A 22,833-nucleotide genomic window follows, 5' to 3' on the forward strand; every position below is an offset into this window, starting at 1 on the left:
TTTTGTCCTGTGGAATAACGTTTAATTTTCCGCAAACACAGGATGTCTGGTCATATGAATCCCGAACATCTAAAGATGTTAGGAAGTTTTAGTCACATTATCTGATTTAGCTTGCTTTCTGTTTTCTGGAAAGGCTAATCCAGCTAAAATTCTTCTCCACAAGCCAAATGTTAGGAGTGCATTAACTTAATATGTTAAAGGACTCTTTAGAGAAAATAAAAACATTTTTTTTCTCATTTTCCAAAGACAGGAAAGGTAGAACAATCAATCAATACCATATATTTTTAGGGGACCCTGGTGAGAAGGTTGTATTAAGTTATGTTTCAGCCTTGCAGGTAAGTCATTACCAGCAATAGTTAAGGCCCATTCTCTTAGAGTTATTGCTAATTTATGGCTTCTTCAAAAGCATTTCTATTCAGGGCGTCGACACAGCTACCACTTCTTTGAGACCACATATGTTTAGCAGTATTGCCATGACACTGTCTGTAAAGCATGTAAGTCAGCTTAGCCATTGTATCTGTCAATGCACTTTTATTTGAACTTTTGAGACTGTCCATTTATCCACGCTGCTATGCATGCTTCCATGCAGAGCTGAAAACCATACTGCTCTCTAAACCATGTAAGATTTTTTGGTACTTGCATGTTATCGCAACCAGATTTTGTGATACAATGGACTTTACTGACGTTTAGTAAGTGACCGAAAAAGAAATGTATTACGGAAGTATTCCACAGTGTGCTGGGATATACTGGTAGTGCTAATTTAGGGAATTATCACCTACAGTTTCAGAATTTGTGGATAGCCTGCTGTAAAACGCCAGAACATTGAGTTCGGCAATAAGAGTGGTTGCTTGTGTTCGTATATTGGCCTGAAAGCACTGTGGGACTTGGCGTGCAATGTAAGGTGCTTTTCCGGATTTAATTTTTCTGCTTTACTTTGTTATTTCTGGAGTTAGTACTTAAATTTGCAAACCTTTTCAGTAAGGATCTACTGCCAAAAGCTGTTACTTGTTGCCTTTGCTTTCATGCATTTTCATTCGGATGAATGTGAATGTGTGTCACAGCAGCAGTGTTGATACTTGAAAGTCCTGAAGGTGTATATTCTGATAAAAACATGCAGTAAGGCAGCTGTGTAATGTATGACATGTACCTAAAAATTTGAAGGGAATGTAGCTCTGTCATTCCCTGCCTATCCAATTAAAAATGTAAAAACCTATCTGCCTTTGAAAAACCTGTTAACTACAGCTTTGACAACTCTTTTGATGGCACAAGAAAAGGAACGCATATAAAGAAGTATGGGACAAGCTTAGCTGACATGAGACGCTGGCGGTAACACGGGAGACCTATTTTCAAGGCTTATTTTGTCTGTGGTTTTAATGGTAAACATAGTTAAACCTTATAAACATTACAAAAAACATGTTGTTCAAGTTTATAAGACTTTGTGTTTTTTTCACGTAAACTGAAGCAACCAGCATTACTGTGAAAATCTGGTTGCGATAACACGTAAGTACCGATTTTTTTTGTTATTTAAGTACTGCACTATCCCAAGATTTGTGTGGACTAAAATTAAGAATGATCTGAACCTTCCCTTCTACCCATTGCATCAGTTTTGTACATTTTGCAAGGTAGGCCTTTCTTTTTTTTTTTCCCCTCTTTCATCTCCATTTAAGAGATAGAGAGGAAGGAATCACTCTGCACTTTATGGATGCTTGTTCACTGACTTCTGCAGAATTCCTGCACCTAATAAGAAGGTGGAGTTAGAAAGCATGCTTAGGTGACAACCCTTCCGAGTTCTGCCTTGAAATAAAATGGATTTGGCTCCTGGGCAGTTCCACAAAAACTGTGTAATTCAAAATCATGGCAAATGACATTAAATCTTTCTGCATGGCTTTCAGTAACGATTAAAATAAACTTGCTTTTTTGTGGCAGCCAACACCTAGATCCTATATAGTAGTTTTCATCCCCTACACCACCTGAGCTTGTATAACCAAGTCTAACATCACTGCACCTTGGGGCAGAAAAGCAGAGCTGTGACCATAACAATTGCATTCAACAAATGTGCAGTACAGCCTTATATGCATTACTGCGCCCTTGGCCATCACACAGCTTTCTAGCTGCTAGTAAGTTAAAATAGGAACACTCCTGTGTAGCAAAACCTTTTTTTCCTTTTGCAGCATAGTTAATGACTTGTTTGTCTGCTTTGCTTTTAGGTCGAATGGGAAATAGCCACCAGGCTCTACAGATGATTATGAAAGAGATGCAAGATGTAGACAAAGCTATTGAATTTGCTAAGCAGCAAGATGATGCAGAACTTTGGGAGGATCTTATTTTGTACTCAATTGACAAGCCACGTAAGTTGTTGCTCTCTGCATGGTAAATAAATAGTATTTAATATATATTTCAGTATTTCTTACTGTGTTTATAGAACCAGTTGTTCAAGGTAATGAATCTGAAGGTTTTGGGGAGAGTTATTCAGTTTGTTAAATTTGTTTGCAATGGTTATAAACCACACTGCTTTGACCCATATCTTCAAATAGAATCATTGTTTATATTTGTACTTATATAGCCAGCTTGTTACAGTAATATTGATATATACTATCTACAGAAAGACATGTTATCTGCATCCCTCCACCACTCCTCTCTCTGTGGTTGCATTTCACCTGGTTGACACTTGTTTCCGCTGTATGTTATGAGTGAAGGGCCATTAGTGCGAACACTGTTGTGGTGGGGCTTGGGTGTTCAAGTTTTACAGTTACGGTAAGGGTTAGGCAAGGGTTTAGATGGGGGGGGGTCTGAGCTGTCTTCTGTTGTGGTAGTGTTACAAAAAGCATTTTTTAAGGTAAGCTGCGTATTAGGTTTAGGGGAAGGGTCCATCCTTACTTGCATGGACTCATAATCCCTTTTGTGATGGTGTCTCCAGCCAACCTCCTTTTATCTGCCTATAGTGGCTTTCCTGTCCCTTGCTTCCTGCTCCATGTCATTGCTTCATTCTGTAACCTTTCCACTTTCACAACTATCAGTCTTTCTGACTGCCTGCACTTGTATTCCTCCCTTTTGTGTGTAGACGTGGTACCCCATCCCTCATGTTCTTTTCCTACATGCTATATCCACTCTTGTCATTTTTGCTATTTGTCTCTCTCATCTTTGTGAGGGTCCCTCCCCTATCACTTCCCAGTAATCTTTCCATATCTCCTTCTATTTTCATTTCCTTCTCCTTGTCCTTCCTTTCATGGCTACATCTTTCTCTTTTTGTGGTGTTCTGAACATCTATGCCTATGTCCTCTTGTCCTGCACCTTTCATACCCTCACTATCCTCATCCCTTCATGTTTACAGGCTTCCTGGTGCATCTTCCTCCTTGCTATTACCTACCACGTTATCCTTTCATCCCTAACTTACCAGTCCACTACCATCTTTAGGTTCCATATTCTACTATGAAGTTCAACCATTCTCCATTAGACCCCACATCTTCTGCCTTCCCAAAACTTCCTGAATGAAAACAGCTGCTCCTCATCCTGAGCTCCTTGTAAATACCTCTGCCACACCTGTTGTACAATCTGTGTTACTCCTTTCTTTTATGATTCTTTGTTCCATGGGTAGGTAAGAGGAGTAGGACCTCTCTCAAGTGACAGATTATGCCTTTCTGTATCAAGTGTGCTACCAGTGGTCTTTGGGACAATTCTGTTGATCAAATGTGAGATGAGGCCATCCCTGTATCGGTATATCTGGGTCTTGAACAACCAGATACATTTTTGATGTTTCACCCTTATTGTAGGAAACTGGGAGCACTTTTTTGTTTTACCTTAAGACGCAGTGCTACACTTTTTAATATTATATACAAGGCCGATTCTTTGCACATCACGTGTGAGTGCCGTCCAACCTATTCTGTAGAAAAGAGGCATCATTTGGGGAAATTGTAAGCAAACTTTGTAAGGCGTATGTGCTGTCAACTTGCACGTATGAAAAGAAAATGTCAAAATAGCCTGAGCCAGGAACTCAACAATGTGGTACCCCAATGATGACACCGGCTGGATCTGACAGTTGGTCACATAATATGGTGTGTCCTAACATTGTAGCTACTTCCATTGTGTCACATGTCCATTGATTTTGAGCTCCTTGAATTGTTCATGATCCCTGCATGGGGGAATGAAATAAAGTTTACTAGGATCCCCATATACAAATATATTAAGTCTTTCATCTTGCAGTGCTGCAAATCCAATGAAAAAAGTGACAGGGTTCACAAGACAGGACCTGCCCCCCACAAAGTTGTACTGGTTCAAGTTATGAAGCATCAGAGTTCTAATATTCTGTGTGAGCTTGATAATGATTGTGCCCTTTATTTTTCAAGTGATACAATTCCTGGGGTAGTTACCAGGGCCCATGAACTTTATTTTATTTATTTATTTTTTTAAGGCCAAAATGTTTGTTCGTTGTTTTATCTTTTAGATCTGTAAGGGAAGCCACACTTGTTATTCCTCTCAAGTTTTTGGTCTTTCAAATAGATTTTATTAATTATTTCTGTGCTGCATTCAGTATGGATTTGTTTCGCACACTGAGGTAATATTTAAAGGTAGCATAGACTGCTTTTTTTTCTTGTAATGCATTTACCTAAACTTTCACCAGCTTCATTTTTAAATCTTCCTTTCCATGTTATATTACAGCATGTTTGGACAGATGTTCATTTAGGGAGTAAAATTGAATCTTTTGACTGAAGTCATATAAGGAGCATTGGAGGCCAAGTCCATTATTAATCGTATGGTAGATGCTGCTGTAAAAGGGTATTAGCCAGTGTTCCTCTTTGTATTTATGGAAAACATGATGGAATCATGGTCAGATTTAGCAAAGAATATAACAACACTGGCGGTGGAACACATTGTTCATTGTTTACAAGCATAAATATTATTGCCCACAATTTGATTTTTGACTAGTCTATCTAGTGGAGTACTATTGGTAAAATCCCAAAGCATTACATGTCGGTGCTGTAGTTTTCCAGTCAGTAGGCTGCATCATCTGCAAAACTCTGTGCCTTTTTAAGGCATGGCCATTTACCAGGTCACATATTAGAGAACTGTGGTACTCCACTTGTGGTCATGCCTATTTATTTCTTTTGGGGCATGATAGGCAACATAGGGCAAGTTGCTGTTGTGACCAATCATGGTGCCACTATTGCTTAGTACACAAATTGTTGGAGTGGTGTGAATGTGTTAGGGTGTGAACACTGGCATGGAAAGTGTGCAGTAGGTGCATGTTACCTAACTCTGATAGCAATTTTGTTCTTTAGCACTTCAGTTGGATGCAAAAGTAAACTAGTATTCCCTACAGTCCCCGTGGGAGGTCATTGATCCACCCATGCACGCTCAATGCACTTGGCAGGTGCTCAGGCGAATGCATGTACTTTGAGGGAGCCTGTTATTGCAGCTTTAGCCGTAGCTGTGTTGAGAAAAAGACATACATTCAGGCACAGTCATTAGCTACCTCCTGTTTAGTACAAGTGCCAGTCTAGAAGGTTATAATTCATGTAGTATAAACTCCATGCAGCTGTTGTGGATCTCCTCTTGCTGTGGAAGATTGCTGCTCAACAGCTTTCTAAGCTTGTGGAAAGTGAAAAAGTCTTTGAGTTTAGTGAAGCTTATTTGTTATAAGTGTATGCCTCAAAACTTGGTAGTACCTGCTACTGTGTTATAAAATGTTTGCTTTTAAACTGCACTGAAAATACGTTAATCTTAAATGTTTGTTTACATTGCAGCTTAGAGGTACAGCCATACAAAAACTGTGAGGGGTTTCTGTTCTGCAGTGGGATACTTTACCATGGAAGGGTACATATTTCTGTGCAGTGGGGGGGATACAGTGCATGTCATAGGTTCATAGGTAGGTACTAGGCTTTCGGCCCAGGGCCTAAGCAAGCTTAGCTAACAAGGTTGTGTTATTATAAGTCTGTGTACCTGTATAATTCAACCGTTGTTGTATTAAAAGACTAGAGATCTGTCACATCCACTGTTACTGTGGTCTGACATCATGTTGTAGTAGCTGGTAACTCTCATACAGTGGGAGCCACATTCAGGCTGGTAACCCCACTTGCATTTGATAGCCTAATTATGTTGTACTGACAGTTTGTGTTGTTATGGGGAGACTGTCTTGTGGGCATATCAGTGTTTGATACACTTATAGGAGGATACCTAACCCGAAAGATGTGTTAGGAAGATGCAAGTGTGTTTATGTGCATCTGTATATACATGCACGTGAGATTTGTGTGTGTGTGATGGTGGAGTACAGATTATTTATTTAGAGATGCTACAGAAACTATGAACAGTATAAATTCAGCAATAGCATACATACAGGCCCAAAATGTATATATTTCTATATCGCTGCATAAAACATACTACATGAGGAGCACACCCTCTTCATATTACTTAGTAAATTATCTGTTGACCCCTTGATGTATTTGCGGTCTCAGCAGGGTCCAATCAGTGTGTAATTGTGCTATACATGTCTATATGTGTATTCAGCATGCATCCATGCCTAAACATGTATACTATAAAACTCATGGCCTATGTATGTATGCATTTGCAAAGTGAATGTTAATCACCAGTAAAATACTGTAGGAAGCCATTACATGTGGATGCCAAATGCAGTTCTCAGTTCAAATCCCTCCTGTTTTGTGGGGAAAGCTGCCACAATATAGGTTGGTCATAAATCCTGCCCATTATTGTCCAGTGGGTGATATTGCCCTCCTAACTAGAGTAAGGCCACATGACTTATGCCACAAAGGCATCCTATAGATTGCCATTGTAGGCATATGTTAAGTACTGATGCAAATGTTCTCGCAAACATTTTCTTTTTCATTCCATGGCAGTTTGCCCGAATGTGCAAGTAATGCAAATGGAAGTTCTCTTGTGCAGAGCGAGAGGTCCTGCTTCAGGATTTTCTTCTCCATGGTTGACAGATGATTGACCATGACAAATCAGACTGGCTATTTCAAGACCATGCCTGGTGGAATATGGTCAGTGACATCAATGCTATTGATGGGCCAGGGCAGGAATTAAGAGAAATCGACACATTAGCCCTTCAACATGATGAGTGCTTATAAAGCCCATGCTGTCTGCCTGGGATGGAAGCATTGGGCAACAGGCAGCAGCTTGCCAACCGAATCACCTTTAACAGTGACAGAGGAGTTTCTTGCTTCTCTGTGTGTGGGTCCTCATACCTCCGTATTTCACTATGGAGTCCTGCAGCTAGGTGCAGAGCTTGCCAAGCTAGCCAGAATATCAGTTGGAGGTGTCCCAGGTGGGTATGTAGATTTGTGGTTTAGAACAGAAAAGCATAATCACATCTTTAAGTTAAAACAGCAGAGCTTCAGGTGCACAGACCATCAGCGCAAAGTATATTACCTAGTATTCTGTCTTGCCACTATATAACACAGCATTCATTCATTCATTTAGTGGGATTCAGGTATTGCTGGCAGGTCTTAGTGTGGGTGGTTTGCTGTGGTGTTTTTACAGGTAAAGTTTCATTAGGTTCCTCCACTGTGGGTATACCACTGCCTGATGTTGGTTATGTGTCAGGCTCTAATGACAATGCCAGCCACCATGGCCACCAGTCATGGTGTCATTGTCGGTAATCCACATTCCCACCCGATCTGTTGACATACCCTCTGTGCCTGCGAAACTACCCTTGACACAGGAAGACCTGCTAGGACAAGAAGTCACAGACAGATCTACCTAGGAGGGATTATGTTCCTCTGCAGTGCACTATTCCTTGGTTGCCACAAGTTCCAGTGAGCATATAGAAGACATTGTTAGATATCATACTGATGGCTAAGCATGCCATGGGTACTGCACACCACCCAAGTTAACTGCCTCAATGGCTGCTACCCAGTTAATGTGCAGCACTCATAATGGCACAAGCTATCCACCCTACAGTCCTTGCTGAACTGGTTATTGTTGCATGAGGTCTGCTTGATGACTTCTGAGTACGTGTTGTCCACACATGCAGCCAAGCATCATTGCAGCTGCAGTTCCTGTGGCCAGTCTACTACTTTCTGTGATGGTGAGATATACCATGGCAGGGGGAGGTCACATTCAGGCACACATAGTGCCACCACTTCTGCCAGCCACTGTGGATGCACATGTGGTTTGGTTATAGCAGGGCCATCTCTTTCATTCACAGAGCACTACTTTCTTTTGTAATGGTCTGGATAGTGCCTGTGAACCCAGTGACCAGTCATAAAGAAGTATTCTAAGCCATTATTGTCAAGTGTATGCTGAATAGATGTTCAACACAAGATTTTCAATGAAAAGAGAGTATAATGGAAAATCTCAGACTGTCCCCAGCTCTGTGAGATACAGGGATGAAGCCCTGGCCATGACCCAACTTCAAGTAGCAGCTTAAGAACTGGAAGAGCTGAATGTTGAGGATGCGATTGAGTTGCAGGACCATCCCACCCGTTCTTGGAGGCAGGAGTGGTAGTTAACAATCAGGCTGTGCTCTACTGCAAGCAGAAGGTTCCACACACCTGTAGCTAGTGAGACATAAGCTTGGAATCCCAAGCCAGTCACTAGCAATCAGGGGGTATGTGGGAGGGCACACAGTACAAGCTGAGGTCATAGGATCCTACTGGTGATGCACTGTCTACATCACCATGACGTGAGGGATTAAGGTGGGGATGGGGTAGGGTAGGCATTTTTACTGCCAGTGTTGGGAGTGATATAAGTTGCTCATTGGAGGGTATTACCTGCCAGTTATGTGAGATAGATAGATAGATAGATAGATAGATAGATAGATAGATAGATAGATAGATAGGTCTCTGTCTAGGGAGTAAGCCAGACTGACATGGCTTATTGGAAGGAGCACCCTTTGACATGGCTTGGTTAGAGCGTCAGGCCTCCTTTGTGTCCTGTTCAGTTGTTAAGCTAGATGCATTCATGTGTTATAAGGGGCATCCAACTTCTCAACACACCCAGCAGACGGAGCAGTACAGGCTGACTCCCAAAAGCACCTTCATGTCTACTTTTATAAGAGTTCCTTCAGATGGTTTTCACTTAGATCCATAGATGAATTCCTTGGTAGAGGAATGAATGGGAATGAAAAACATATATAAAATATAACGGACTGTGGCAGCAAATGCATCTGAACTTGTGCCTGTATATAAAACTCCATATTTTAGTCCTCCTTAGAAATTTTGTTAAGAACCTTTCAGGCTGTAACCACAGGATATTTAGCTGTGAACCAAATCTAAGATTGCTGTTCTACTCTTCACTGCAATAAGTTGATTAATCCAACCAAACCAATTTAATTGCTGGATTCTGTGGCATATTGCAAATTGAAAAAAAAAGTTCAGGTAATATATATACAGGGTTATTGCATTTGATATAAAGACAGCACATTAAATCATTCTATATCATCAGTGTACTCTGTATAATAAGAATACTTTCAGCACTACACAAACAGTAGAAAACAAGTATTATGCAGAACATCAGACTGACAATGAAGACTTCTGAAACAGTGGATACCGTGCCTATGTGTAAAAGGGATTATCTCAGTTTTCTTTTGAGATTTCCTTCAAGGAGTAATAATTTGATGTTCTGCTTAAAAATAAACTTATGGATTTCAGTGGTGCAGCAAGACATATTTGACCCACAGTTTTAGTTGCTGCAGTCTGTCATGTTAGCTATGATATGTTGCAGAAGAAAAACATTTCCTGGTGAAATGTACAGGATCTTTACTTCTGATGGACTAGCAGTTTAGTAAAGAATTACTGTAAGTCATTATTGTATTCTGCATACGTTTAACATAACACCCATAATATAAATATAATGCACAATGTTGGTATATAGAGTTGCAGACTTCTGAACCAGTGGATCTAGTTTGTAGGTTCAAAAGGCTATATCTCAGACGCCATTTAAGATTTCATTATGAAGCTTTCAGAAAGTATTAACACAGTGTTGATTTGCAAAATTCAATTAAGGTTTTTATTCTACCTTTGGGGTATCATTGATGCATTATGCAGAGTTTGACCACATAAATTTAGTTGCTCCATTTGGTGGCATTTTAGTCATTGCATGTTGCATATGAAAAATCTAAATTTATTTTTGTACTGAAAATGTATAGATTGTTCCTGTTGTAATGATTAATGATAACAAAGGAATTTTCCAGACCATTGTGTATTACTGCCACTTTCAGAGTTTGTTATGAAACTTTCAAGCAGTGGTAACAGTGTGTTTTACTATGATGGCCACATAAAACTGCTGTTCTTCCATTAGGAGTTTCAATACAGCATTACACTGAATGTGACCCAACTTCTTTAATTGCACTACTGCTTGATGTGTTAGCCTTAATATTTTACAGATGATTTTTTTTTTTTTTGGTACAATGTGTGACATTTTTATTTCTGATACAATGAAACTTGGTAAAGCGGTTTTGTAGGTCATTATCACATGCTGTATACTGAGTAGAAAGTAAAGGAGACACCCCGCTGTAAACAGTATAACACAGTATGCTAGCTAGCTTGTGACAGTAAATTTCTTCCATTTGTGTAAAAAGCTGAATCTTGGTTCCCTTTGAGATTTTATTATGATAACGTAGTGTACAGGACATCATTACAATTAAGTAGGGGGTTAAGAGCAAGCAAGGGCAAATGTTGGAGATGTGATGAAGCTGAGGCGGGTAATATTTATATGTTCTGGGACTGTGCTAGTATTAGGGTTTGTTGAGATGACTGTATTCAGGATTGGGAACATACCTGTGAAAAGGAGGTTCCTACAAGGTGAAGATTTTACTAGTTAAGGTTAGGGATTGAAGACAGAGTTTGAATGGTAACAGAGAAATTGATTAGAAGGTTGGGTTAAGAGTCACACAGCTAAAGCCTGGAAAGGGGAGATTGCATGGAGAAAGGAGACAGTGGGTGAAAGTAATGTTAGGACCTACTAGAGCATGTTAAGTGTGCAAGAAAGCAGAAAAAACAAAATAAAGATTGGCAAATGTAATAAAGTAATATTGTATTGTATTATATTATCAGTTAGGGAATCTTATGTTTGGGGATAACTTGGGTGATCAGAACATCTTGGAATCAGTGGTGTCAATAACAGAAAGAGGTATACACGGAGTATTTTGTTCTTTTGGGGATGTAATTGTATTGCCTAGTGTGTTTCTCTTGAATTATTTTGACATTTTTAAATTTGTATTCTTAGAGATGTTAAGCTATTTTATGGCCTTTATTGATGTCTGTGTTTGGAGTTGTGTATATTTGTATTGGATCTTATTTAATTAAAAATCATTAATAATAATAATAATATAAAGCCTTCTTCCAAAACCGTGATGTTTCCAGTTAGTAAATATGATGTCCACTCCCTTCAAGAAGGTAAGAGGTTAGCCTACACTGAGAGCGTAATGTGAAGGGGGAGGTCAATAAATATCTGCTCTGTTTTGCATGAAAAGGTAGACTTCATTTTTCATTACATGGACAAGGTGCTCATCTGTTCTGTAATTACTAGTCAACTAAATTATTTAGACTGAATTATCGGTCACAAGATAGTGGGCTTTCTTACATGTTAGTTTACAAAGTCTATAGAAAAAGTGGATAAAAATGATAAATGTAGGTTCTGTAAAGTAAAATTGAAAACAGGCACACATCTCATCGCTGGGTGTGATAGCTGTGAGTCAGTACACTGAAAGGCACAAAAATGTGGCAAGACTGTTACACTGAGGATTGTGGAAACACTACAATATAGAAGAAGCTGAGAAGTATTGGAAACCTAAAGAAGAAAGTATAACTAACAGTGATGAAGTTTATATTCCATGGGATCAACCCAGTATCAGCCATTCAAAAAAATAGATGCATGAAAACCAGATATAGTAGTCTAAAAAAAACAGGCAAAAATACCATTGATCACTGGAATTGTTACACCCATTGATTACAGTGTCTTGCGTGCAGAGACAGAGACAAAGTCATAAACTGTATGTCAAACTCCTGGAACTCAATTCCTCCTCCATTCATACTCCTCAACACCACACTTATCATCAAGGATAAATTAAAACCATTCCTGCTTGACTCATCTATGTCCCTTCTATTCCCTGGGCTAAATTTTTCCAGAACTACCTTTCGTATATACACGTATATGTCAGTGAGTTTCTCTTCTCTCTCATTTTTTTGTCTTCTGCTCTTCTTATTCCAAAATGCATATAATTGTTTGACCTAATGTGCTACTAGTTAACTGCACCAATTGCTGATTATGTTGCTGCAAAATATACTTGTTTGTTTCATAATTATCTGCTTTATTCGTCCTCACTTTGTATGTAATGCTGCTAAATGTTACCTGGGTATTCTGTATGTTGCATAAGTACTACTGTTGTTATTTCTTTTGGGGCTTTTCTTCCCAGTCTGAAAATGGGTCTTGTCAGCCAAATTGGACTTCCCCATTAAACACATGGAAATAAATGAATAATAAAAAATAGTGCTTATTTACTTGGTAAAACAAGGATGTTCATCCATTAAAGAATAAATAATTAGGAATTTTTTTAAACTAAATACTCTTATCCACCAGGGATGATCTTTAAGGAGTGCGTAAAGACTCTCAATTAAAAAAAAAAATCAGTGGGCGTTGGTGGGAACTACTAGAGACCAGGAATACTATTAAGTAGCAATTCCTAAAGGCACTAAAAAGGATTCCAACCTTTTTCCCTCCCACCAGCCATAGACAATGTTAGTCCACAGCACCGGCACAATGCACCACGAAAACCATTTAAAAAAAGAATTAAAAAGGGGGGCAACTACAAAGGTGGGAGAATAAAATGATTCAAACCCTGCACCCTTACCACAGTAAGCCTCAGCACTAATCCAATTTAAGTGCAGCAGTTTTTTTAAGCATATATTGAGGATCTTGTACATTATTCCATGCCTGCAGTAGGTTGTGACATGTGAGTGGGAGGACAGGAAGCAGTAGGCTTACATCTCAACCTTTTAGGACAGGACAAAATCAGGAATGGAAGTCTTAACAGTTTGTATCCTGCAGTAAATCTGTGGTAGTGCACAAAGTGTGAAACTCTTAATGTCTGGTATTAATGATTGACTTAACTCATCCATGATTGATGAGGGCAGGAAAAAGGAGACATTGGAGGTGTTCTGACAACACATGGACTGGTATGGGGTATGTGTTTGTGTGTTTGAATGTGCATATTGTGTGTGGGAGAGTAAATGGTGGGTCTGTCTGTACTAAGACGATGTGGCCACCTCAACTATTAACTACCGCAGGAAGTGCTGGCCTGCACTTGCAGTAGTTAGCAGCAGTTCAGGGGCATGCAAATTAGATGGTCTTTCTTCATTGTGGCCAGTGTCTCTCTGAATCAAAAAAATACCACATAGTAGGAACAGGGGCTTTTTATCTTGGCCCTTAACGCGAGCAGTGGATTTCTTTCTAAATTTCCAAGATAGTGTCTGCAAGATTAAATAATTGTGAAAGAATGAGATATGTGTGTGTGTTGGAGTGCAAATGAGGGGAAGACAGGCGGTGCAGAATTTTGGAATAAAATACCTATGGCATTTGCAAATGCAGGAGAGATGAAAATAATTTATTACACAGTAATACAGGCTGGAAGGAATTTAATTCTTGATATTATTTATCATAAAGCACAATTTAGAGTAGTAATAGTATGTACACCACTGAATATGAGAGAAAGAAAAGAATATTCATTTATTTTTATTTAAACTAATTATTTCTTTGTACAAATAAGAAAACTGCATAATTAAAAACAAACACAGTTTCTCTTAAAGTGCAGCACTGAGCTAGAGAGTAAAATGAACTAGTACTGAGTTTTTTAAAAATTCAGTGTTCTAAAATTAGTATAGATCCTCTACTAGGTTCACAGTAAACTCTTCTAAAAATGATGGAATCTAAGGTACCTCGTTAAAAATAATCCTGCATATCACAAGCCCAAATTAGGGGACTGTTGCTGGTTCTAAAGGACAGGGGCAAGATAAGAAAGCAATATCTTAACTGATGTCTCCAGCTGAGTGCGTGGAACAGCCGCAGCTGTTGACCTGAGTTGTCTTATAAGACATAGGACTTAAGCATCTTTTTCAGATAAGCAGGACCTAGATTATTTAAGGTATAAGGCATGGAAGGTGGGTGTGAGGATTTTAAACACATCCATTCACTACTGGTAGCCAGCACAGATTGTTTAGTACAAGCTTGATATGACTTATTCTAAATGTAACAGTCAGCAACTTAACAGTAGAATTTTTCACCTACTGTAGGCAGGCCAAGTTAGTGTTCAAAAGCCCAGATCAGGGCATTTTGGTAGTCAGGATGGCACAATACTAAGGAATTTGCTACCATCCCAAGTTCCAGTGATGGTGTACGGTAATTAGTTTGGGCAATAGTCTTTTTTTAACTCCTTTATTAAGTTATCACTTAGTTATCCCCTTTTTAACTGTAGCTTTTGTTCTAGAGTCAACTAAAAACTATACAAGAGTAGGTCTTTCACTTGGGATTCCCATATCTTTTTCACTTTGCTTATACTCTGATATGAATCCCTGGTAGGGAAGTCGGTGTCTAGTCTGCAGCCCAAATATCTTCTTAGCCTCATCCCATGCTATTACCTTTCCCTCTCTATCTATTTACTCCCAATACCTTGGTTCCTTTGCCAGTTTTCTCCAGTAAATTCCAGCCCCCTCCTTCCTGTTCTGTGTATCTCTATTTGCAGTAATCCCTATCTACAAAATATCCTTTCTGCATTCTCATGTTGGCTTAGTTCTTAAAATATTTTCTAATACTTTGAGTATTACAGTTGTTATTATCCTTAAGAATCTGCATGTAAAATTCCACTCTGTCCTTATTTCTTTGATTTATCCTACTACTTCATCATCATCATCCCTTTCTACTTTGAATTATAACTTTCTGCTTCTGTTATGTATATCAGCCCTAATTGTGTAGCTCTAAAGTAATCCTTCAAATCAGGTAATCCTAAACCACCTTGTTCTGTTGGAGGGTAATTGTCCCACTTAACCCTTGCCCTTTTCTCCTCCCAAATAAATTCCTTCAGTTCCATTAATTACCATCTAAAACATCTCCACTGATTGATAAAATTATGTCCAACCTGTTTATAAACTATGGGACTAAACTAATTTTCACTGCTTGTATCTTGCTACCTCTGCCCATAAACAAGAGCTTGCAGTTTCTCAGTTTTTGTATTATTTTTGTTTAGTATCTTACCACATATCCTTAGCTGCCATAACAGAAACCTTTTTAATCCATGCTCCTAAATATTTCATCTTATAGTGTTTCCATAAATATGGGTATTGCTGAGCAAATTTGTGTGGATTCATAATTTACAGCTATAGCCTTTTTTATCTTCTTTAATTTTATATCTCGAATAGACTTGAAAATGTCTCAAAATGTTCCATGACACTGAGCTGTCCTTTTTTTCTTTATCAGGTATATAATAATATCATCTGCAAATAAAGCCAACTTTTCTTGATTACCATGCCAGTTATATCCTTGAATTTCTATGTCCCTTATTTTATTTGCCAGTGGCAGTCCCAGCTCAAAAAAAAAAAAAAAAAAAAACTCCCCAGCTACATCAGTTTGTTCATCCTCAATTTTTGACAGAGCAGTCCACAGGGAATCTTCAAAGTCTGCCAACTCATTACACTCCCAAAAATATGTTCTAAACTATCACTCCCTCCTCTTATCATCTGCTGTCCACTTGAGGAAAAACTCATTGGAGTGAGTTTGGGGAACAAAAATACTCATGTAAACACCAGCAAAAATCCCAAATCCTCCAGACCCTGCTGCATACCTGGGAGCCATGCACATGTCTTCCCATTGTTTCTTTGTGAATTACTTGTCCAATCTCTCCCTCATTGGGGTTGGGGCTTGACATAATGGTTAAGATGTTTACCTTACAGACAAAAAGTGCACAGTTTGATTGTCGCATAAGATAATTCGCTAGGCTTAAAATGGCCCACAAACAAATTTTATGAAAATTTGTATAAAACAGAGAAATCAAGAAAGAGCACAAATGGAAGTATTTATGGATGACGTAAGTATGCCAAGGTTAGCCTAGTACTAGCCTATGCACAAATCCTCTCCATCCTCTTATAACTGACTCCCACAGTCATCATGCAATATTTTACATGCTCCACAAATTAACCCACTTCAATAGCAGCTTCTGCTCTAGACCCTATCAAAAACTCTACCAATGCTGGTCCTTGACTTAGGACCCCCCCCATCTCCTTCTCCTCACCTACATTACATCAGTCCCTGATAGGGAAGGCAGTCCTCAGCTTATAGAAATGCATTCCCAGCCTCTTTACAATTGACTACTACTCCCTCTTCAACCACCGCCTCCCAAGCTCTCAATGCCTTGGCCCCTGCCAGCCCCCCCCCCAGCAACCCACCATCATCATTGTTCTGTTAATGTTGTCAAATAAAGAGCAAAAAGCACAAAGGTTCACACGGCAGGCAAAAACTTTAATAGTAAGGTAAGCGCTTTCACTGAGTTAATCCGCTTCATCAGACCATAAAAAAATCACAGAAAACTCATCTTATATTCATTCAAATCAAACAATCAATTAGGAGAGGAACATTCATCATTAACCCTTATGTGTCTGAACAAAAGCATCCAGCTTACATACAAAAGTACATACACTACAAATACATAAAACCTGTCCAACTATACTATACACATACACATATATGTGTGGCAAACTTCTGTGCAATAGATAGCAAAAGATAATAAAAACTATAACTTATAAAAACATAAATAGTAAAATACAAACAAAAATCAATGTTTAAGAGGCCTAGCTGTAAGAAACAGTTTAAGTGACACTTTACTGTTAAGACCTGGGGGTTTATCAGCCTGAAATCTTATAATCCATTCTTGTTCATTTGATTCAGTTTTATTCACCAAGTTTCCTCCCCTCATGGTGTCGCAAATAATCTCTAGCACTAAAAATTTAAACTTATGAGATGATCCTTCTTTTGCAACATGCATGGCTACAGCACTTGTTTCTTTAGCATTGTTAATGTCCCTGAGATGTTCTAATATCCTCTCTTTAAAAGCTCTGTTGATCTTACCTACATAATAAGAAAAACACACTGTGCAAAAGCTAAAGTAAATGACATTTCTAGTATGACGGTCTGCATAAAAACTACTCTCTATTTTAAACCCTACTAAAGGGTGTACAAAATGCCCACCTGTTTGTATATACCTGCATGCAGTACATCTTCTGCATGCATACGTCCTATTTCTATTCAATAGCTTCTGGGGTCGAGTAGTGGTGGGGCTTGTAGCAAAGTTGCTTTTTTAGTGACTTATTATTCCTAAACGCAAAATAAGGTCATTGGTCAATTACATCTTTTAATTCATTAATAGTGGAAAGAATATCCCAATTATTCCTAATTACTTCGCACACCACATGAATATTACTTGCATAAGTAAGGGGCATCCTCACCTTATTATACAATCCCTGCCTGTTAATACTATGATCACCAACTGTATCAGTCGAATTAATCATTTCATTCATATGACATACATTAGAAAAATAGGGCCTACATTTCCCTAATCTTTCATACCAGGCCTCTTGAATATAGAGATCTATCATGCCAGCATCATAACCCCTCTCTATAAACTCATATCTGAGTATTTGTAAGACATCCTTCAGCTTACTGTCATCACTATATAAATGCATTATATGAGAGATCTGGCCTTTAAGTACATTCATTTGATATGTTTAGGATGCATACTGCTATGATATAATATACTATTCTTTCTTACACTCTTCCTGTATATAGTCGTAGACACTGTACGAACTTGATCTATAGTCACCTTTACATCTAAAAAATCTATCTCAAATGCTGAATACTTATATGTGAACCATAAAAATTCATTCAACTGATTAAGATAGAGAAAAAAATCATTCAGTTGTTCCTCTGTGCTTTGCCAAAAGAGAAAAGTGTCATCGACAAAACGTTTATACCATTTGATATGACTACAGTGGTCGTTATTAGCAAGCACATATTTCACTTCCCAGTTGACTAAACATAGGTTGGCGTAGCTATTGGCACAAGCTGTGCCCATAGCCATGCCAACCCTCTGTAAATAATGATCATCAGAAAAAATAAATGCATTATGTTCCAAGATAATCTCTAGCAGTGCACATAAGAGATTCACCTTCTCACTAGCAACATTGTTAATACACAAAAGTTCCCTAATATTCTCTATACCCCAGTTATTGGGAATCACAGTAAAAAGGGACTCTACATCTAAAAAACAACTATGATTTTGCATAACATCCATATGGCTTTTTAACTCATTTAAAAAACTCTTAGTGTCTTTTAACACAGTATAACACTCAGTAAGAACATTTTGTAAGTTTTTTTCTAGATAAATAGATGTTTGCCTCCCCTCCAGTCAAACACATTGATCCATATCTGTCAGTTTTGGTGATATTGTTGCTATTCTGTTAGCTAGTGTAGACATAAACACTTTCTGATCATGGTTTAAAATTGAAATGGGTCTATATGAATCTGGGTCTGATGGGTCTTTAACATCTTTAGGTATTACAGCCACCTCCCAAGGTGTTGGTGCTTCCCCTCCTTTTAAAATACTGTCAAGCAAAACTTATCACCTTCTTTCATCCTAAGTTCCAAACTTCCACAGGAATTTCATCTGTTCCTTGAGACTTTCTAGCAGATTAGATAAAAACAGTAATGTATAATTAATCTCCTCCTGTCTTAACTGTTAATTGTTGAGCTTCATCTACCTGTAACCTTGGCATACTTAAGCTATCCATAAATATTTCCATTTGTGCTTTTTCTTGATTTCTGTGAATTATGCACATTTTCATAAATTTTCTGAAATATCTCTAAGAACTCTACAGGATCTCTGTGTTATTCATCTTGTAATAAGCTCCCTAAGTATGGTGACAACCCTTTCTGTTTTCTGTTGCCTAAGTTGTTTTGCTAAAAGTTTTTGTGCTTCAGAGTTATTATCAAAAAAACAGTTACTTAACAGCAATCTTTCTAAACTCATGCATATTACCCAAATATTCCCTTATTTTCTGTGTAGCACTCTGTACTTGTACCTCTTGTTCTGTGAAATCCCCCTTATTCTGTTATAATTTAACCTTTGTCAGCCCCTCTAAATAATTCGTGTTATATCTTAACTGTATCTCTTTTTATTTCTACCATATTTTTAAATTCCATTTTCATTTTATCCCACTCACTAGCTATAGCTTCTGAAGACATTTCTGTATTTCCTAATAACTCTCAGATAATTTCTACTACCCATTCCATAAATTCCTTTTTTTAACAGGTAGATCGGAAAGCGCCAGTGTTTTGTTTTGTTTTACTTCATTGCCATGTATTTTTATCTTCATTTTTATTGATGCATGATCTGAAATATTTATTGGATGTTTGTCAAAGATTTCAGTTAATGCGCAAGTTCCTGTGAAATATAATTTCTATTAAGTCTAACCCAGTTATTGTACCTTGGGGAATAATATGTAAATTTTCTTTGAGTTGCTACTACTGAATGCACATCTTCCATACTAAATATTTTCATAGATTTCTTCAGAAATTTACCCTTATTTGTTATGTTTTCCCTTCTGGGTCCCCCAGATAATCTTCACTGTTGAAAATCAAGTTCCAGTCCCCACCTATAAGTAAAAGTCACTTCTGACTTATAGGTCCCATTATTGAGTACAGTGCCCCTTTTGGCATGTACTTCACAAAGTACATGCAGCAGCTGGAGAGACCACAGAGATTCCTCACCAGAAGAATCCAGGGCCTCAAACATCAGCCTTACACAAAAAGGCTAAAAGCCCTGTCCCTCTACTCAGTCTCATACAGACTCCTCAGAGGTGACCTCTGGTATACAAAGCAATCTCAGACCCCGCCTTGATGGGACTGCTGCATATACACAAGTCAAGCTTCAGTCGAGTAACCCACACACGTGACCTCAATCTGGTCTGTCACATCAGTAGGACTTGTTGGCGGGACAGATTTATGTCCCAGAGACTCCCTCTCCAGTGGAGTAGACTCCCTCTCCACATCAAGCAGAGTACCTCATTAACTCTTTTTAAGCGCAGCCTGGATAACTGGATGGGGAACAGAAAATACACTCCTGGGATTCCACCTGTGTCCCTGCTGGACAGGGGCATTGGGTGCTGACTTGGAACAAGGACTAAATTCTTGACTAGGCTTGTAAGGGCCTCAGGGTCAATAGCCTAGTAACTTTATATGAGCCTATGATCCTGAAAGCTGATTATTTCTCCAAAATATTCTTACTCTCCATAACAGCAGTTCTTGGTGGAATATAAATACATGCCAGCAGCCCTTTACTACCACAAATCTGACATTATCATCTTTTTTTTCCCTTTCTATCACTATTTGCTCTCCTCTAGCAGTTAGTATAATTATTCCCCTTTTCCTTTATCCTTGATATTCTGCTGAATGTCCTTTTTGAAATTATTTTATTTATTTATTTATTTATTTTTACATTTGTTAACCGGGTTAGTCTGTCTGGGTTCTTAGAAGCCCTTTTTCAGCAGAGACCCGAGGAGAAAAGCTCCCAAAAAAGTAAACAAATAGAAAGAACAAAGATAAACACAGATCACATTTTAAGTATACATACTTCTGAAGTAATTACATAACATGCAATAAAGGAATATATAGAATGGATAGAAATACAATACAATACATATATGGAAATGTTCACATAGTATGGCAAGAAACTAAGCAGAAATATGGTAAGACTAAGGTCAATACATTGCTAAACCAAGGTACTAGGCATGAAGTAAGTAAATATACTGATAAAGTTGTGTGAACTTTGGAAGTTAATAAATAAAGTAAAGAACAGTAATAAGGGATTATGGGAATTGAGTGTAATATGAGCTAACTAGCATTGAATATGACTGGAAAAAAATGTGTAGGTTGTAGTAAGAGAGAGAGCGAGCTAGAAGTGATACAGTTAAGTTAGTTTATCCCTGAATGTTTCTTGGGTATTATTTTAGAGCATGAATGTATCCAATATGATAGGAAAAAAGATTTAAGCTGTTTCTTGAAGGCATTTTTGTCTTTAAGTAGTCTAAGGGCTAAAGAGAGTGTGTTCCAATTTTTTGCAACTGAGTGACAAATAGAGTATTTTCCCAGAGGTTTTGTTTGGCTTATTAACTCCAATAAAGTATTGATTAGTACTTCTTAGTGGGCGTTGGAGTATAAAGTGTCAGAAAATTTGCAAGGGATGGGCAGGATTTAGGATTGTTTAGTATATTGTGGGTTATAAGGAGTTGGGATTGAGGCAGTAAGTTGGAAAATTCAGGCCAGTGTAAAGCCTTTAATGAGAGGCAGTGATGGGGTTTGTAAGGTTGATTTGCAGCAAATCTGGCTACTTTGTTATATGTGGTTTCTAGTTTGGATATTTTGTTACTTTGTAGATGGGTAAGAATAGGTGAAGCATAGAGTAGGGATGGTAGAAGCAGGGATTGGGTAAGGGATGGCCTGGATGCACAGGGAAGAAAGTTTTTGTGATGGTAAAGCAGACCTAGTTTTTGGTGTTTTTTTATTGAGCTATGAATGTGATGGTTGAATTTAAGTTCATCATCAATTATTGCTCATTTCTTTATCAAATCCCGATACTCAGTTTTTCCCAAGTATGTGTCCTGTAGCATTGCAGTTTAGACTCTGCATTTCTTAATATAATTCAGTACTCTTAGCTTTTGTCTCTACCTATAAGACCATTTACTTTCAAAATTATATGGATAGCATACCCATTATAAGAAGTTATTATTCCCATCTATTATACATGACATCTTTCTTGAATGTGTACTTCCAACTTTTGTTTTATATGCACACACTGTCAGGCAGGTTGACTTTTATAGAGTTGTTTCTTGTCATTTCCATTTGAACCTATGTCACATTTTCAAGACTTTTTGTTTTAAAGAAAACTCTCAAACAGAAAACTAAATACATTTTCAGACTACCTATAACCTATCAACTTAGAACAAATGCACAAAACAAAGCACATTTTCAAATCCTCCTGATAGGAACAAGTGAGTAAATCAATAGCTGCACCCACTGGCATACCTACCAAAAATTAAGATTACCCATGCTAAAGTGCATGTTACAGCCAGGCTATGCTTCCACTTACACTGATTGCTGCCTGTTCTTTTCTTATCTTTGTTCCCCTCCAAGATGTGAAAAAAACAGTTTGTATGCTTTCAGAAAACATTAACTTTTAGCCTTAAGAAAAGTGCACTGGCTGCCTTTAAATAAAACTAAATTATACACTGTTCAAGTGTTAAGACTGCTAGGGAAATGGCTATATCGTATTTACTGAAAGTAATTTTAGACTTTTTTTTACTGAACTCCTTGCTCTTGTAACTTTAAATTTTGCATTTCTCTCAGCAGACAATGCTCAGAACTCTCAGTATTAATTGCTTATATCTTGCAGACAGCTAGTCACCATGGAAACATAGTCAGCAGTGAGGAAAAAAGTTAACAACTCTGCAGATGCAGAACAAAACAGAATGTGCAACTGCCAACAGATGCAAACTTCTTGACTCCCACTGAACATTTCCTAAAGGGAAAAAAAAGCTAATATCATTGCATATGCAAAAAACTTAGCACTTCTCAAATTTGGGCAATATTCTTAAGATGGAAGGAAGATATCATGATGACAGCTAAGAGTTGGACCCTAAGTATCAGTCTTAGCTCAGCTGAGTTTCAGTTGATTATAAGTCACTCAGTCAAGGATGGCATCCAAGCAGCATTCCAGCGATGACAAAAATTGGGTGCATTCTCGGGAAAAAATGAGATGTAAAGCTGAATATCATCAGTATA

At 38.0% G+C, this 22,833-nt stretch overlaps 1 protein-coding gene across 2 annotated transcripts in view; it reads left to right on the forward strand.

The window, feature by feature from the left end:
* The window catches only part of VPS41 (VPS41 subunit of HOPS complex), a 2,347,711-nt gene that overhangs the window by 2,123,082 nt on the left and 201,796 nt on the right, over positions 1-22,833 (forward strand). For both annotated transcript variants that reach the window (XM_044064839.1, XM_044064840.1), the window contains exon 24: positions 2,208-2,348. In XM_044064839.1, the coding sequence (XP_043920774.1) occupies positions 2,208-2,348 (141 nt within the window). The remainder of the gene's footprint in view (positions 1-2,207; positions 2,349-22,833) is intronic.

Source organism: Protopterus annectens, chromosome 3.part0 (genome assembly GCF_019279795.1).
Source record: "Protopterus annectens isolate FY-2018-M chromosome 3.part0, PAN1.0, whole genome shotgun sequence".
Classification (NCBI taxonomy): domain Eukaryota; kingdom Metazoa; phylum Chordata; order Ceratodontiformes; family Protopteridae; genus Protopterus; species Protopterus annectens.